At 47.5% G+C, this 17500-nt stretch overlaps 2 protein-coding genes and 1 long non-coding RNA gene across 4 annotated transcripts in view; all 3 read right to left on the bottom strand.

Annotated features, from left to right (window-relative positions):
* Positions 1 to 12418, bottom strand: part of mief2 (mitochondrial elongation factor 2) — a 21813-nt gene extending 9395 nt beyond the window's left edge. The window contains exons 1-7 of one of the 2 annotated variants that reach the window (XM_029745038.1): positions 12315 to 12418; positions 9672 to 9832; positions 8219 to 8384; positions 5684 to 5790; positions 4126 to 4204; positions 3910 to 4007; positions 819 to 982 (exon numbers count right to left, since the gene is read on the bottom strand). In XM_029745038.1, the coding sequence (XP_029600898.1) occupies positions 819 to 982; positions 3910 to 4007; positions 4126 to 4204; positions 5684 to 5790; positions 8219 to 8384; positions 9672 to 9809 (752 nt within the window). In that variant the 5' untranslated portion in view covers positions 9810 to 9832; positions 12315 to 12418. Of the gene's footprint in view, positions 1 to 818; positions 983 to 3909; positions 4008 to 4125; positions 4205 to 5683; positions 5791 to 8218; positions 8385 to 9671; positions 9833 to 12241 lie in introns of both variants that reach the window. The other variant, XM_029745037.1, reaches the window with a different exon arrangement.
* LOC115184042 (uncharacterized) lies at positions 8472 to 9425 on the bottom strand. Its single transcript, XR_003874170.1, has 2 exons — positions 9154 to 9425; positions 8472 to 8759 (listed from the first exon to the last, which is right to left on the bottom strand). It is a non-coding gene; the product is annotated as an uncharacterized LOC115184042 (long non-coding RNA).
* A 4856-nt stretch (positions 12419 to 17274) lies between the features above and the next one.
* The window catches only part of alkbh5 (alkB homolog 5, RNA demethylase), a 5970-nt gene continuing 5744 nt past the window's right edge, over positions 17275 to 17500 (bottom strand). The window contains exon 7 of the mRNA XM_029745032.1: positions 17275 to 17500. This exon is cut by the window's right edge and continues 838 nt beyond it. The gene's annotated coding sequence lies outside the window, so the exon portion shown is untranslated.

The following is a 17500-nucleotide window of genomic DNA, read 5'->3' as shown; positions in this document are numbered from 1 at the left end:
CCCCTCCTGGATACTGATCAGGGTAGAACAGATTTAAATACCCCCCCCCTCCTGGATACTGATCAGGGTATATCGGATTTAAATACCCCTCCTGGATACTGATCAGAGTAGATCAGATTTAAATACCCCCCCCCCCCTCCTGGATACTGATCAGGGTAAATCAGATTTAAATACCCCCCCCCTGGATACTGATCAGGGTAGATCAGATTTAAATACCCCTCCCCCCTGGATACTGATCAAGGTAGATCAGATTTAAATACCCCCCCTCTTGGATACTGATCAGGGTAGTTCAGATTTAAATACCCCTCCTGGATACTGATCAGGGTAGAACAGATTTAAATACCCCCCCGGATACTGATCAGGGTAGAACAGATGTAAATACCCCTCCTGGATACTGATCAGGGTAGATCAGATTTAAATACCCCCCCCTCCTGGATACTGATCAGGGTAGAACAGATTTAAATACCCCCCCTGGATACTGATCAGGGTAGATCAGATTTAAATACCCCCCCTCCTGGATACTGATCAGGGTAGAACAGATTTAAATACCCCCCCCCCCCCCCCTCCTGGATACTGATCAGGGTAGAACAGATTTAAATACCCCCCCTGGATACTGATCAGGGTAGATCAGATTTAAATACCCCCCCTCCTGGATTCTGATCAGGGTAGAACAGATTTAAATACCCCCCCCCCCGGATACTGATCAGGGTAGAACAGATTTAAATACCCCTCCTGGATACTGATCAGGGTAGATCAGATTTAAATACCCCTCCTGGATACTGATCAGGGTAGCCGATATGTAAAGGGCGTTTGATTACCTGTCCCAGTAGCTGCGTCCTCGAGGGAAGTATTCCAGGTTGACGCGTCGGACCATCCAGTGCAGAGGATGAGTTAGGAGGGTCTCCTCTCCAGGGATCAGCCTCCACAGGCTGGGTTCCAGCTGGAGGGGGACCAGGAGGCAGGCGTGGTCCGCTCTCACCACCTAGACACACACACGACTAGCGACACTAGCTTCATCACCACCACGACTAGCTTTACTAGCTTCACCACCACCACCGACACGACTAGCTTCATCACCACAACACGACTAGCTTCACTAGCTTCATCACCACCACGACTAGCTTCACTAGCTTCATCACCACCAACACGACTAGCTTCATCACCACCGACACAACTAGCTTCACTAGCTTCATCACCACGACTAGCTTTACTAGCTTCACCACTACCACCGACACGACTAGCTTCATCACCACAACACGACCAGCTTCATAACCACCGACACGACTAGCTTCACTAGCTTCGTCACCACCGACACGACTAGCTTTACTAGCTTCATCACCACGAACACAACACGACCCACTTCCTCACCACAACACGACTAGCTTCATCACCACAACACGACCAGCTTCATCACCACCGACACGACTAGCTTCATCACCACAACACGACTAGCTTACTAGCTTCATCATCACAACACGACTAGCTGCACCAGCTTCATCACCACCGACACGACTAGCTTCATCATCACCGACACGACTAGCTTCATCACCACCGACACGACTAGCTTCATCACCACCGACACGACTAGCTTCATCACCACAACACGACTAGCTTCACTAGCTTCATCACCACCGACACGACTAGCTTCATCACCACCGACACGACTAGCTTCATCACCACCGACACGACTGGCTTCATCACCACAACACGACTAGCTTCACTAGCTTCATCATCACCACACGACTAGCTTCACCACCACCGACACGACTAGCTTCATCACCACCGACACGACTAGCTTCACTAGCTTCATCACCACAACACGACTAGCTTCATCACCACAACACGACTAGCTTCATCACCACAACACGACTAGCTTCACCACCACCGACATGACTGGCTTCATCACCACCGACACGACTAGCTTCACCACCACCGACACGACTAGCTTCACCACCACCAACACGACTAGCTTCATCACCACCGACACAAATGGCTTCATCACCACAACACGACTAGCTTCATCACCACAACACGACTAGCTTCACCACCACCGACACGACTGGCTTCATCACCACAACACGACTAGCTTCACCACCACAACATGACTAGCTTCATCACCACAACACGACTAGCTTCACCACCACGACTAGCTTCACCACCACTGACACGACTGGCTTCATCACCACAACACGACTATCTTCATCACCACTAGCACAACACGACTATCTTCATCACCACCGACACGACTAGCTTCATCACCACCATGACAGCACGACTAGCTTCACCACCACCAACACGACCAGCTTCATCACCACCAGCACAACACGACCAGCTTCATCACCACAACACGACCGGCTTCATCACCACAACACGACCGGCTTCACCACCACAACACGACTAGCTTCACCACCACAACTTGCTTCATCACCACAACACGACTAGCTTCACCACCACCAACACGACCAGCTTCACCACCACAACACGACCAGCTTCACCACCACAACACGACTAGCTTCACCACCACAACACGACTAGCTTCACCACCACAACACGACTAGCTTCACCACCACCAACAAGACCCGCTTCATCACCACCAGCACAACACGACTAGCTTCATCACCACAACACGACTAGCTTCATCACCACAACACAACTAGCTTCACCACCACAACACGACTAGCTTCACCACCACAACACGACCAGCTTCACCACCACCAACACGACCAGCTTCATCACCACAACACGACTAGCTTCACCACCACAACACGACTAGCTTCACCACCACCAACAAGACCCGCTTCATCACCACCAGCACAACACGACCAGCTTCATCACCACCAGCACAACACGACTAGCTTCATCACCACAACACGACTAGCTTCATCACCACAACACGACTAGCTTCATCACCACAACACGACTAGCTTCATCACCACAACACGACTAGCTTCATCACCACAACACGACTAGCTTCATCACCACAACACGACTAGCTTCACCACCACAACACGACTAGCTTCATCACCACAACACAACTAGCTTCACCACCACAACACGACTAGCTTCACCACCACAACACGACCAGCTTCACCACCACCAACACGACCAGCTTCATCACCACAACACGACCAGCTTCACCACCACCAACAAGACCCGCTTCATCACCACCAGCACAACACGACCAGCTTCATCACCACCAGCACAACACAACTAGCTTCATCACCACAACACGACTAGCTTCATCACCACAACACGACTAGCTTCATCACCACAACACGACTAGCTTCATCACCACAACACGACTAGCTTCATCACCACAACACGACTAGCTTCACCACCACAACACGACTAGCTTCATCACCACAACACGACTAGCTTCATCACCACAACACGACTAGCTTCATCACCACAACACGACTAGCTTCTAATGCCGGCCATTTATAAAGACACTCTTAAATAAAGAGTGACTTAAAGTTAGTCCATGAACAATTATTGTGTGAGTGATTCAGTGTGTGATTCAGTGTGTGATTCAGTGAGTGATTCAGTGTGTGATTCAGTGAGTGATTCAGTGAGTGATTCAGTGAGTGTGATTCAGTGAGTGTGATTCAGTGTGTGTGATTCAGTGCGAGTGATTCAGCGTGTGATTCAGCGTGTGATTCAGTGTGAGTGATTCAGTGTGTGATTCAGCGAGTGATTCAGCGAGTGATTCAGTGAGTGATTCAGCGTGTGATTCAGCGTGTGATTCAGCGTGTGATTCAGCGTGTGATTCAGCGAGTGATTCAGTGAGTGTGATTCAGTGAGTGATTCAGTGAGTGATTCAGCGAGTGATTCAGCGAGTGATTCAGCGCGTGAGTCAGTGAGTGTGATTCAGTGAGTGTGATTCAGTGAGTGTGATTCAGTGTGTGGTACCTGCAGGTCATCGAGGAGGGATCCTCCCAGTGACATCTCTCCTAGAGGCATGTCAGGGTGCGTGGTGTGCAGGAAGCCTTGTACCTCGATACAGATATCTAGAGCGAGACTCTCAGCCCTGTGGACGACCTCTGGGGTCAAAGCTGCTCTGGTAGAATAATACTGATGGAGACGGTCCTACAGAGAGAGAGAGGTTAGAGGTTAAAGGTCAGATATCTAGAGCGAGACTCTCAGCCCTGTGGACGACCTCTGGGGTCAAAGCTGCTCTGGTAGAATAATACTGATGGAGACGGTCCTACAGAGAGAGGTTAGAGGTCAGATATCTAGAGCTGGACGACCTCTGGGGTCAAAGCTGCTCTGGTAGAATAATACTGATGGAGACGGTCCTACAGAGAGAGGTTAGAGGTCAGATATCTAGAGCTGGACGACCTCTGGGGTCAAAGCTGCTCTTGTAGAATAATACTGATGGAGACGGTCCTACAGAGAGAGGTTAGAGGTTAAAGGTTAGATATCTCTGGTAGCCAACAGGGCTTCTGATGAAGTGCACCTGACGCCAACATACCAATTAAATAATTAGGAGCTTAGGGCGTCATCTTCTCTCCAGAAATGTTTGGTGATCCACTAGGAATGCCTTGAAGACGGACCAGTGGATGAAAACCGGCAGGTCGGTGACCCAGAGCGTTAGAGTGGTGTTCCTGCCAGACTACAGACCAACGTCTGGATCGGTACTAAACATACCAGCGAACCACATCATATCGTTCAGCATAAAATACACGGCATTCAGACCCCTTCCCCCTTTACCACATTTTGTTACATTACAGCCTTATTCTAAAATAGATTGTTTCCCCTCATCAATCTACAAGCAATACCCCCATAATGACATCACAATACCCCCATAATGACATCACAATACCCCCATAATGACATCACAATACCCCATAATGACATCACAATACCCCCATAATGACATCACAGTACCCCATAATGACATCACAATACCCCATAATGACATCACAATACCCCCATAATGACATCACAATACCCCCATAATGACATCACAATACCCCCATAATGACATCACAATACCCCCATAATGACATCACAATACCCCCATAATGACATCACAGTACCCCATAATGACATCACAGTACCCCATAATGACATCACAATACCCCATAATGACATCACAATACCCCCATAATGACATCACAATACCCCCATAATGACATCACAATACCCCATAATGACAAAGAAAAACAGTTTTTGTTGTTGAATTTTTACAAATATATTCAAAATAAAAAACAGAAATAACTTATATACCTTCACATTTTTTTTATTTAATAACTTTTAGAATAAGGCTGTATAATGTAATGTGGGTTTTGGAAAGGGTTGTCCTCAGCAGGAATCGAACCCACGGATCCCTGATGTTGCAAGTACCACGGGCCACACGATCAGATTGCACGCAGTCAGGCAGCCACTGTAGAATCCTGGCTTAGAGGTCAAGGGTCATACCTGCAAGGTGAGAGACAGCTGTAGACTCTTGGGTTAGAGGTCAAGGGTCATACCTGCAGGGGGAGAGACAGCTGTAGGCTCCTGGCTAGAGGTCAAGGGTCATACCTGCAAGGTGAGAGACAACTGTAGGCTCCTGGCTAGAGGTCAAGGGTCATACCTGCAAGGTGAGAGACAGCTGTAGGCTCTTGGCTTAGAGGTCAAGGGTCATACCTGCAGGGTGAGAGACAGCTGTAGACTCTTGGCTAAAGGTCAAGGGTCATACCTGCAAGGTGAGAGACAGCTGTAGGCTCTTGGGTCTCTGGGACTCTGATGCTTTGACAGGCTTCTCGTCCAGACTAGACTTCTGCTGCTGGGGATGGCACAGGTCAGCTAGAAAGAGAGGAGAGAGAGAGAGGATGGGGTGAGAAAGAGGAGAGAGGAGAGAGGATGGGGTGAGAAAGAGAGGAGAGGAGAGAGAGGATGGGGTGAGAAAGAGAGGAGAGAGGATGGGGTGAGAAAGAGAGGAGAGGAGAGAGGATGGGGTGAGAAGGAGAGGAGAGAGGATGGGGTGAGAAAGAGAGGAGAGGAGAGAGAGAGGATGGGGTGAGAAAGAGAGGAGAGGAGAGAGAGAGGATGGGGTGAGAAAGAGAGGAGAGAGAGAGGATGGGGTGAGAAAGAGAGGAGAGAGAGAGGATGGGGTGAGAAAGAGAGGAGAGGAGAGAGGATGGGGTGAGAAAGAGAGGAGAGGAGAGAGGAGAGGATGGGGTGAGAAAGAGAGGAGAGGAGAGAGAGAGGATGGGGTGAGAAAGAGAGGAGAGGAGAGAGGAGGGGGTGAGAAAGAGAGGAGAGGAGAGAGAGGATGGGTGAGAAAGAGAGGAGAGGAGAGGAGAGAGAGAGGATGGGGTGAGAAAGAGAGGAGAGGAGAGAGGATGGGGTGAGAAAGAGAGGAGAGGAGAGGAGAGAGGATGGGGTGAGAAAGAGAGGAGAGAGAGGATGGGGTGAGAAGAGAGGAGAGGAGAGAGGGATGGGGTGAGAAAGAGAGGAAGAGAGAGGATGGGGTGAGAAAGAGAGGAGAGAGGATGGGGTGAGAAAGAGAGGAGAGGAGAGAGGATGGGGTGAGAAAGAGAGAGAGAGAGAGAGGATGGGGTGAGAAAGAGAGGAGAGAGAGAGGATGGGGTGAGAAAGAGAGGAGAGAGAGAGGATGGGGTGAGAAAGAGAGGAGAGGAGAGAGGATGGGGTGAGAAAGAGAGGAGAGAGAGAGGATGGGGTGAGAAAGAGAGGAGAGGAGAGAGAGATGGGGTGAGAAAGAGAGGAGAGAGAGGATGGGGTGAGAAAGAGAGGAGAGAGAGAGAGGGGGGTGAGAAAGAGAGGAGAGGAGAGAGAGAGGATGGGGTGAGAAAGAGGAGAGGAGAGAGAGAGGATGGGGTGAGAAAGAGAGGAGAGGAGAGAGAGGATGGGGTGAGAAAGAGAGGAGAGAGAGAGGATGGGGTGAGAAAGAGAGGAGAGAGAGGATGGGGTGAGAAAGAGAGGAGAGGAGAGAGGATGGGGTGAGAAAGAGAGGAGAGGAGAGAGGATGGGGTGAGAAAGAGAGGAGAGAGAGAGAGGATGGGGTGAGAAAGAGAGGAGAGAGAGAGGATGGGGTGAGAAAGAGATGAGAGAGAGAGAGGATGGGGTGAGAAAGAGAGGAGAGGAGAGAGGATGGGGTGAGAAAGAGAGGAGAGAGAGAGAGGATGGGTGAGAAAGAGAGGAGAGAGAGGATGGGGTGAGAAAGAGAGGAGAGAGAGAGAGGATGGGGTGAGAAAGAGAGGAGAGAGAGAGAGGATGGGGGTGAGAAAGAGAGGAGAGAGAGGAGGGGTGAGAAAGAGAGGAGAGGAGAGAGGATGGGGTGAGAAAGAGAGGAGAGGAGGAGAGAGGATGGGGTGAGAAAGAGAGGGAGAGAGAGAGGATGGGGTGAGAAAGAGAGGAGAGAGAGAGAGGATGGGGTGAGAAAGAGAGGAGAGAGAGGATGGGGTGGGGAGGGGAGGAGAGGAGAGAGAGGAGGGGTGAGAAAGAGAGGAGAGGAGAGAGGATGGGGTGAGAAAGAGAGGAGAGGAGAGGGATGGGGTGAGAAAGAGAGGAGAGAGAGGATGGGGTGAGAAAGAGAGGAGAGAGAGAGAGAGGGATGGGGTGAGAAAGAGAGGAGAGAGGGAGAGAGAGGATGGGGTGAGAAGAGAGGAGAGAGAGAGAGGATGGGGGTGAGGAAAGAGAGGAGGAGAGGAGAGAGAGGATGGGGTGAGAAAGAGAGGAGAGAGAGAGAGGATGGGGTGAGAAAGAGAGGAGAGGAGAGAGGATGGGGTGAGAAAGAGAGGAGAGAGGGGATGGGGTGAGAAAGAGAGGAGAGAGAGAGAGGGATGGGGTGAGAAAGAGAGGAGAGAGAGAGGATGGGGTGAGAAAGAGAGGAGAGGAGAGAGAGGGGATGGGGTGAGAAAGATGAGGGAGAGGAGGATGGGGTGAGGAAAGAGAGGAGAGGAGGGGTGAGAAAGAGAGCTAGGAGAGAGGATGGGGTGAGGAAAGAGAGGAGAGGAGAGAGGATGGGTGAGAAAGAGAGGAGAGGAGAGAGGATGGGGTGAGAAAGAGAGGAGGGAGAGAGAGAGGATGGGGTGAGAAAGAGAGGAGAGGAGAGAGGATGGGGTGAGAAAGAGAGGAGAGGAGAGAGGATGGGGTGAGAAAGAGAGGAGAGGAGAGAGAGGGGTGAGAAAGAGAGGAGAGGAGAGGGATGGGGTGAGAAAGAGAGGAGAAAGAGAGGAGAGAGAGGGGTGTGGTAATCAGTGTCCTGTACCTTTCTGTGGCTTGGTTGCCTTGGCGACGTGTTTCATGACAACACTCTCCAGCCCCTTCCTTATGGACTTGGGGGAGGCGGAGACTAAGCTAAGCTCCTCCCAGCTCTCCGACATCTTCTGTTCCACCTTCTCGTCGTCCGCCGCCCGGCCGGCGCGTTCTATCAACTACAGATATTCACACCATTATACACCTGGGCTACCATCATTCAGATACACACACCATTATACACCTGGGCTACCATCGTTCAGATATTCACACCATTATACACCTGGACTACCATCGTTCAGATATACACACCATTATACACCTGGACTACCATCGTTCAGATATTCACACCATTATACACCTGGACTACCATCGTTCAGATATTCACACCATTATACACCTGGACTACCATCGTTCAGATATACACACCATTATACACCTGGGCTACCATCATTCAGATATACACCATTATACACCTGGACTACCATCGTTCAGATATACACACCATTATACACCTGGGCTACCATCATTCAGATATACACACCATTATACACCTGGACTACCATCGTTCAGATATACACAACATTATACACCTGGACTACCATCGTTCAGATACACACACCATTATATACCTGGACTACCATCGTTCAGATATACACACCATTATACACCTGGGCTACCATCGTTCAGATACACACACACCATTATACACCTGGACTACCATCGTTCAGATACACACACCATTATACACCTGGGCTACCATCGTTCAGATACACACACACCATTATACACCTGGACTACCATCGTTCAGATATACACACCATTATACACCTGGGCTACCATCATTCAGATATACACACCATTATACACCTGGACTACCATCGTTCAGATATACACACCATTATACACCTGGGCTACCATCATTCAGATATACACACCATTATACACCTGAACTACCATCGTTCTGATATTTACACGATTTTTTAAAATTCCATTGTTTAAATGCACACACACATATGCGCTCTCCCTCACACACACACACCCTGTTCGAGCGCATAAAATCCGTGATGCATTGTGGGTAAATTGTGACTGACTTAAATGACCTAAAAAAAACGGTAATGAGTAATTATGATGCGAGTTCATTATTTTTTTTCCAGTCAAGACTAAATTCTCTCTCTCCCTCTCACACCCTCTCTCCCTCTCACACCCTCTCTCTCTCTCTCTCTCTCACCCTCTCTCTCTCCTCTCTCTCACCCTCTCTCTCTCTCTCTCTCCCTCTCTCTCCTCTCTCTCTCACCCCTCTCTCTTCTCTCTCTCACCCTCTCTCTCTCTCTCTCTCACCCTCCTCTCTCTCTCTCACCCTCTCTCTCTCTCACCCCTCTCCTCTCTCTCACATTCTCTCTCTCTCTCACCCTCTTCTCTCTCACCCTACTCTCTCACCCTCTCTCTCACCCTCTCTCTCTCACCCTCTTGACAGCCAACGTAGCGATGCCCAGCACCGCTGCCCCTCCCACTCCCAGGACCAATCGGGCATTAGCCAGCAGGAAGTTTATCACCACGGCGACGCCCTCCTCGCCCCGGCTCCTCCCCCACCGGAAGTCCATTACTTCCTGTCCCACAGAGACACCTGATAGAAACAGAGAGAGAGAGAGAGAGAGAGAGAGAGATGACTTTCCTTTTCTGTAGAGGGATATATGTATAAACAGGGGTGTAACTTTCACTGGGGGCATGTCCCCCCACATTCTGAAATTAGATTTTTTTTGTCCCCCTCCCCCCCAGGACTGGTTCAGTCTCTAGGGCCTAGACCTGTCACCAATCTCTGGTGTTGACTGACAGGACTGGTTCAGTCTCTAGGACCTAGACCTGTCACCACCTATCTCTGGTGTTGACTGACAGGACTGGTTCAGTCTCTAGGACCTGTCACCACCTATCTCTGGTGTTGACTGACAGGCCTGGTTCAGTCTCTAGGACCTGTCACCACCTATCTCTGGTGTTGACTGACAGGACTGGTTCAGTCTCTAGGACCTAGACCTGTCACCACCTATCTCTGGTGTTGACTGACAGGACTGGTTCAGTCTCTAGGGCCTAGACCTGTCACCACCTGTCTCTGGTGTTGACTGACAGGACTGGTTCAGTCTCTAGGACCTAGACCTGTCACCACCTATCTCTGGTGTTGACTGACAGGACTGGTTCAGTCTCTAGGACCCAGACCTGTCACCTATCTCTGGTGTTGACTGACAGGACTGGTTCAGTCTCTAGGACCCAGACCTGTCACCTATCTCTGGTGTTGACTGACGGGACTGGTTCAGTCTCTAGGACCTAGACCTGTCACCTCCTGTCTCTGGTGTTGACTGACAGGACTGGTTCAGTCTCTAGGACCTAGACCTGTCACCCGTCTCTGGTGTTGACTGACAGGACTGGTTCAGTCTCTAGGGCCTAGACCTGTCACCTATCTCTGGTGTTGACTGACAGGACTGGTTCAGTCTCTAGGGCCTAGACCTGTCACCCGTCTCTGGTGTTGACTGACAGGACTGGTTCAGTCTCTAGGGCCTAGACCTGTCACCTGTCTCTGGTGTTGACTGACAGGATTGTGTCCCACTTTCCTTTCCCAGCTCTACGTGACCGTTTTCTGTTGGGTGTCATATTTATCTCCTGCAGCACCTGGCAGACAGAAATAGCCTCAGCAGATCGCTCTGACAGAAAGCTGAGTCAGATCATAGGATGTCCCCTTGGCTACCCTGGGACTAGACAGAGCCCAAGACTTCATCCTAAATGGCACCCTATTCTCTATGGACCCTAGCCAAAAGTAGTGCACTATATAGGGAAAAGGGTGTCATATAGGATTCAAGCCCAGTCTATTTAAAGACGAGATGAGCTCAATTTGTGCAGGTCACATTATATCCCAGCTACTGTATATTCCTGGACCTGCACAGATATAACAACCACCAACCAACTACCAGAATGTCAATATCCAAACTCTCTACATATTGTATCTGCCATGGACCATATGGACTTATTCTCCGTGTCTCTCAGTATGGTGCAACCTGACACATGTTGTCCAAAGCAAAATGTTTCTAGTACAATAAACACACATCAACATAATGGGTCGATATAACCTAACTCGCTGTAGCCATATCTACTGACAAAGGTTAAAAAAACAACAGAAGACGTCTAACAATCTCTTCTTCTACATTTACATTTTAGTCGTTTAGCAGACGCTCTTTTCCAGAGCGACTTACAGTAGTGAATACATACATTTCATGCATTTTTTTTTTGTACTGGCCCCCCGTGGGAATCGAACCCACAACCCTGGCATTGCAAACACCATGTTCTACCAACTGAGACACAGGGAAGACTTGTATAGACATTATGCAGGACAGAAAGTCGTAAAAAACAGCCGTGTCTTTAGAGTTATGAAATCATAGCGTAGCTAGCTAATGTTAGCTACTGTCGTTAAGTCTAACTAGCTAAATATCATGTCCTATCGTATAAATCCTTCTCCAGATAACACAGAGGACGTGTGTGTGATAGCTAGCTAGTATATGTTTAGCCAGAGATAGTAGTTACAAAGTTAGTTCATGTTTCCAGTCTCTGTTTTATCTCCCTTTCAGCCAGTGTTTACTTGCAGCTGGTCTGGTTAGGTGGGATGGGCGCCGTACACTGAAATGTTTGTTGTGGAACTAGCTAGCTGGTTAGCTAGCTGGTTAGCTAGCTGGTTAGCTAGCTGGTTAGCTAGCTGGTTAGCTAGCTGGTTAGCTAGCTGGTTAGCTAGCTGGTTAGCTAGCTGGTTAGCTAGCTGGTTAGCAGTAAATCAACTATTCGTATAAAACGCTGTAATGTTATTGTGAAAAGACAGCGGCATATCAACCAAACGGGCAACATGAGAGGGACAAAACTTTTGTTTAGTTTGCGTACGAACAAAGAGAAGCTAAGTTAGCTTATGTAGCTAGCATAAGTTAGCCACATTACGTTATAGCTAGCTACAGCTGTTGTTATCATTTGTTTTGTTGCGTTTAGCTGTTCGGATACAACTCACCAATCTACAACTTCTGCTATATTGTAATTCTAACTCCAATCCATTTGGTAAAAACAACAACAACGTTATTTACCCGGACTAGTCGACCATATCTTGTCGTTTTTGTTTGATTATCTGTCAACATGAAAAGAACATTAACGTCCAAAAGTAACGTAACATAGCAATGGAGGTCGTAAAACAGACGTTACGTGCCTCAACCAACCAATGGGTAGGTGCCACGTCATGTCGCTATAATATTAAATTTACGTCATTTAGCAGACGCTCTTATCCAGAGCGACTTACAAATTGGTGCATTCACCTTATGATATATAATATTCTTAGATTAACAAAAAATATATATATTTATATATATATAATATTCTTAGATTAAAAAAAAAAAATATATATATATATATATATATATAATGTTCTTAGATTAACAAAACAAATATATATAGCTACTGTCGTTAGTCTAACTAGCTAAATATCATATCCGATTGTGTAAATCATTCTCCAAATAACACAGAGGACGTGTGTGTGATAGCTAGCTAATGTTAGCTACTATAATGTTCTTAGATTAAAAAATTATAATAATAATAAATAAATAAAAAAAAATATATATATATATAATGTTCTTAGATTAACAAAACAAACAAACTAAAAATATATATAAAATGTTCTTAGATTAAAAAATTATAATTAAAAAAAGATATATATATATATATATATATATATAATATTCTCAGATTAACAAAAAAAATAAAAACATATATATAATGTTCTTAGATTAAAAAATTATTATAAAAAAATATATATATATATATATATATAATGTTCTTAGATGACACGTAAAATACCTGTCGAGGCGTTGTAAGATCTGGCAGGCAGAGGAACACGCCCATACATTTGTCCGTATGATTGACAGCCAAGCGGACCATTGGCAGGAGACGTTATGTTCTGACGTTGACGTTTGGGGTCTTTGCTGCTGAAGGGGGTGGGAGTTTTTTTTTTTTTTTTTTACTCCAAAACACGCACAAGTTTATTGTGTTTAAAACATAATTTAGTCGGAACTCGGGACATTTCCGACACGATAACTGGTTTCTGTTATACATTTGCCTGCGTTCAACCAGTTAGCAAGTTGGACATTTCAGAGTTTCCTAGTATCTACTAGCACATGAACTCGGCATTACTTTTTCAATTTGCCGAGAACATTAATTCGACCTGGTTTTGATCATTAATTACCGTATAATCCAGCGTTTTTAATCGTTTTTCCTCTTATTTTTGTTGTTGTTGTGTTTATTATGGATCCCCATTAGTTCCTGCCAAGGCAGCAGCTACTCTTCCTGGGGTTTATTATGGATCCCCATTAGTTCCTGCCAAGGCAGCAGCTACTCTTCCTGGGGTCTATTATGGATCCCCATTAGTTCCTGCCAAGGCAGCAGCTACTCTTCCTGGGGTTTATTATGGATCCCCATTAGTTCCTGCCAAGGCAGCAGCTACTCTTCCTGGGGTCTATTATGGATCCCATTAGTTCCTGTCAAGGCAGCGGCTACTCTTCCTGGGGTTTATTATGGATCCCCATTAGTTCCTGCCAAGGCAGCAGCTACTCTTCCTGGGGTTTATTATGGATCCTCATTAGTTCCTGCCAAGGCAGCAGCTACTCTTCCTGGGGTCCAGCAAAATTAAGGCAGCTTATGAAAAATGTAAAACATTCCACAACAGATTTCCCAACACAATGAGTGTGTGCCCTCAGGCCACTACTCTACTACCACATATCTACAGCACAAAATTCATAAACACACATGTGTGATCATGTGTGTTTATCTTTTATTTATTTAACTTGTAAAATCAGTTTAGAACAAATTCTTATTTTCAACAACAGCCTAGGAACAGTGGGGTTAACTGCCTTGTTCAGGGGCAGAATGACAGATTTGTACCCTTGTCAGCTCAGGGATTTGAACTTGCAACCTTTTGGTTACTAGTCCAACGCTCTAACCACTAGGCTACCTGCTGGTTACTGGCCCAACGCTCTAACCACTAGGCTACCTGCTGGTTACTAGTCCAACGCTCTAACCACTAGGCTACCCTGTGTCTGTCTCTTCACAGCCCCCGCTGTTCCATAAAGTGTAAATTTATGTGTTTTTTTTTAAATCTGATTCTCCTGCTGCATCAGTTACCTGATGTGGAATAGAGTTCCATGTAGTCATGGCTCTATGTAGTACTGTGCTCCTCCCATAGTCTGTTCTGGACTTGGGGACTGAAGAGACCTCTGGTGGCATGTCTTGTGGGGTATGGATGGGTGTCTGAGCTGTGTACCAGTAGTTTAAACAGACCTCTGGTTGGATGTCTTGTGGGGTATGGATGGGTGTCCGAGCTGTGTACCAGTAGTTAGGACAGACCTCTGGTGGCATGTCTTGTGGGGTATGGATGGGTGTCTGAGCTGTGTACCAGTAGTTTAAACAGACCTCTGGTGGCATGTCTTGTGGGGTAAGGATGGGTGTCTGAGCTGTGTGCCAGTAGTTTAAATAGACCTCTAGTGGACATGTCTTGTGGGGTATGGATGGGTGTCTGAGCTGTGTGCCAGTAGTTTAAACAGACCTCTGGTGGCATGTCTTGTGGGGTATGGATGGGTGTCTGAGTTGTGTACCAGTAGTTTAAACAGACCTCTGGTGGCATGTCTTGTGGGGTATGGATGGGTGTCTGAGCTGTGTGCCAGTAGTTTAAATAGACCTCTAGTGGACATGTCTTGTGGGGTATGGATGGGTGTCTGAGCTGTGTGCCAGTAGTTTAAACAGACCTCTGGTGGACATGTCTTGTGGGGTATGGATGGGTGTCTGAGCTGTGTGCCAGTAGTTTAAACAGACCTCTGGTGGGCATGTCTTGTGGGGTATGGATGGGGGTCTGAGCTGTGTACCAGTCCGTTTAAACAGACCTCTGGTGGCATGTCTTGTGAGGTATGGATGGGTGTCTGAGCTTCTCATAAATAAAAGTAAAGTGTTTAAGTCAAACCTCTCCTCTACTTTGAGCCATGAGAGATTAACGTGCGTATCATTAATGTTAACTCTCCGTGTACCTTTAAGGGCCCAGTCCCCCCTTTAAGGGCCCAGTCCCCCCTTTAAGGGCCCAAGTCCCCCCTTTAAGGGCCCAGTCCCCCCCTTTAAGGGCCCAGTCCCCCTTTAAGGGCCCAGTCCCCCCTTTAAGGGCCCAGTCCCCCCTTTAAGGCCCCAGTCCCCCCTTTAAGGGCCCAGTCCCTCCTTTAAGGGCCCAGTCCCCCCTTTAAGGTCCCAGTCCCCCCTTAAGGGCCCAGTCCCCCCTTTAAGGGCCCAGTCCCCCCTTTAAGGGCCCAAGTCCCCCCTTTAAGGGCCCAGTCTCCCCTTTAAGGGCCCAGTCCCCCCTTTAAGGGCCCAGTCCCCCCTTTAAGGGCCCAGTCCCCCCTTTAAGGGCCCAGTCCCCCTCTTTAAGGGCCCAGTCCCCCCTTTAAGGGCCCAGTCCCCCCTTTAAGGGCCCAGTAGTCCCCCCTTTAAGGGCCCAGTCCCCCCTTTAAGGGCCCAGTCCCCCCTTTAAGGTCCCAGTCCCCCCTTTAAGGGCCCAGTCCCCCCTTTAAGGGCCCAGTAGTCCCCCCTTTAAGGGCCCAGTCCCCCCTTTAAGGGCCCAGTCCCCCCTTTAAGGTCCCAGTCCCCCCTTTAAGGGCCCAGTAGTCCCCCCTTTAAGGGCCCAGTCCCCCCTTTAAGGGCCCAGTCCCCCCTTTAAGGGCCCAGTCCCCCCTTTAAGGGCCCCCTTAAGGGCCCAGTCCCCCCTCAAGGGCCCAGTCCCCCCTTAAGGGCCCAGTCCCCCCTTTAAGGGCCCAGTAGTCCCCCCTTTAAGGGCCCGTAGTCCCCCCCCTTAAGGGCCCAGTCCCCCCTTTAAGGGCCCAGTCCCCCCTTTAAGGCCCCAGTCCCCCCCTTTAAGGTCCCAGTCCCCCCTTTAAGGGCCCAGTCCCCCCTTTAAGGGCCCAGTCCCCCCTTTAAGGGCCCAGTCCCCCCTTTAAGGCCCCAGTCCCCCCTTTAAGGTCCCAGTCCCCCCTTTTAAGGGCCCCAGTCCCCCCTTTAAGGTCCCAGTCCCCCCTTTAAGGGCCCAGTAGTCCCCCCTTTAAGGTCCCAGTCCCCCCTTTAAGGGCCCAGTAGTCCCCCCCTACGTTAATATCAGTCAGGTAACATCACCTTTATGAGTTATGAAGTCTATATGTTGTGTTTCTATGTTAATATCAGTCAGGTAACATCACCTTTATGAAGTCTGTATGTTGTGTTTCTATGTTAATATCAGTCAGGTAACATCACCTTTATGAATTATGAAGTCTATATGATGTATTTCTATGTTAATATCAGTCAGGTAACATCACCTTTATGAATTATGAAGTCTATATGCTGTGTTTCTACGTTAATATCAGTCAGGTAACAGGACCTTTATGAATTATGAAGTCTATATGATGTATTTCTACGTTAATATCAGTCAGGTAACATCACCTTTATGAATTATGAAGTCTATATGCTGTGTTTCTACGTTAATATCAGTCAGGTAACAGGACCTTTATGAATTATGAAGTCTATATGATGTATTTCTACGTTAATATCAGTCAGGTAACATCACCTTTATGAAATATGAAGTCTATATGTTGTGTTTCTACGTTAATATCAGTCAGGTAACAGGACCTTTATGAAGTCTATATGTTGTATTTCTACGTTAATATCAGTCAGGTAACAGGGACTTTATGAAGTCTATATGTTGTATTTCTACGTTAATATCAGTCAGGTAACATCACCTTTATGAAGTCTATATGTTGTGTTTCTACGTTAATATCAGTCAGGTAACAGGACCTTTATGAAGTCTATATGTTGTGTTTCTATGTTAATATCAGTCAGGTAACATCACCTTTATGAATTATGAAGTCAATATGTGCTTTTTCAAATTAAATAAAACTAAATGTTTATCAGACCTTATTTTATATATCCCCCCCCCAAAAAAACTTTAATTTCCCCATAGGGTCTCTGACCAATGAAACATGGAGGAGGAGGAAGTTCCTACAGAAACACCTTTAATTTTCCCATAGGGTCTCTGACCAATGAAACATGGAGGAGGAGGAAGTTCCTACAGAAACACCTTTAATTTCCCCATAGGGTCTCTGACCAATGAAACATGGAGGAGGAGGAAGTTCCTACAGAAACACCTTTAATTTTCCCATAGGGTCTCTGACCAATGAAACATGGAGGAGGAGGAAGTTCCTACAGAAACACCTTTAATTTT

This window comes from Salmo trutta, unplaced genomic scaffold (genome assembly GCF_901001165.1).
Source record: "Salmo trutta unplaced genomic scaffold, fSalTru1.1, whole genome shotgun sequence".
NCBI classification, from domain to species: Eukaryota; Metazoa; Chordata; class Actinopteri; order Salmoniformes; family Salmonidae; genus Salmo; species Salmo trutta.
Note: the sequence above shows the minus strand (reverse complement) of the source record. Positions and strands in the feature narration are given on the sequence as shown.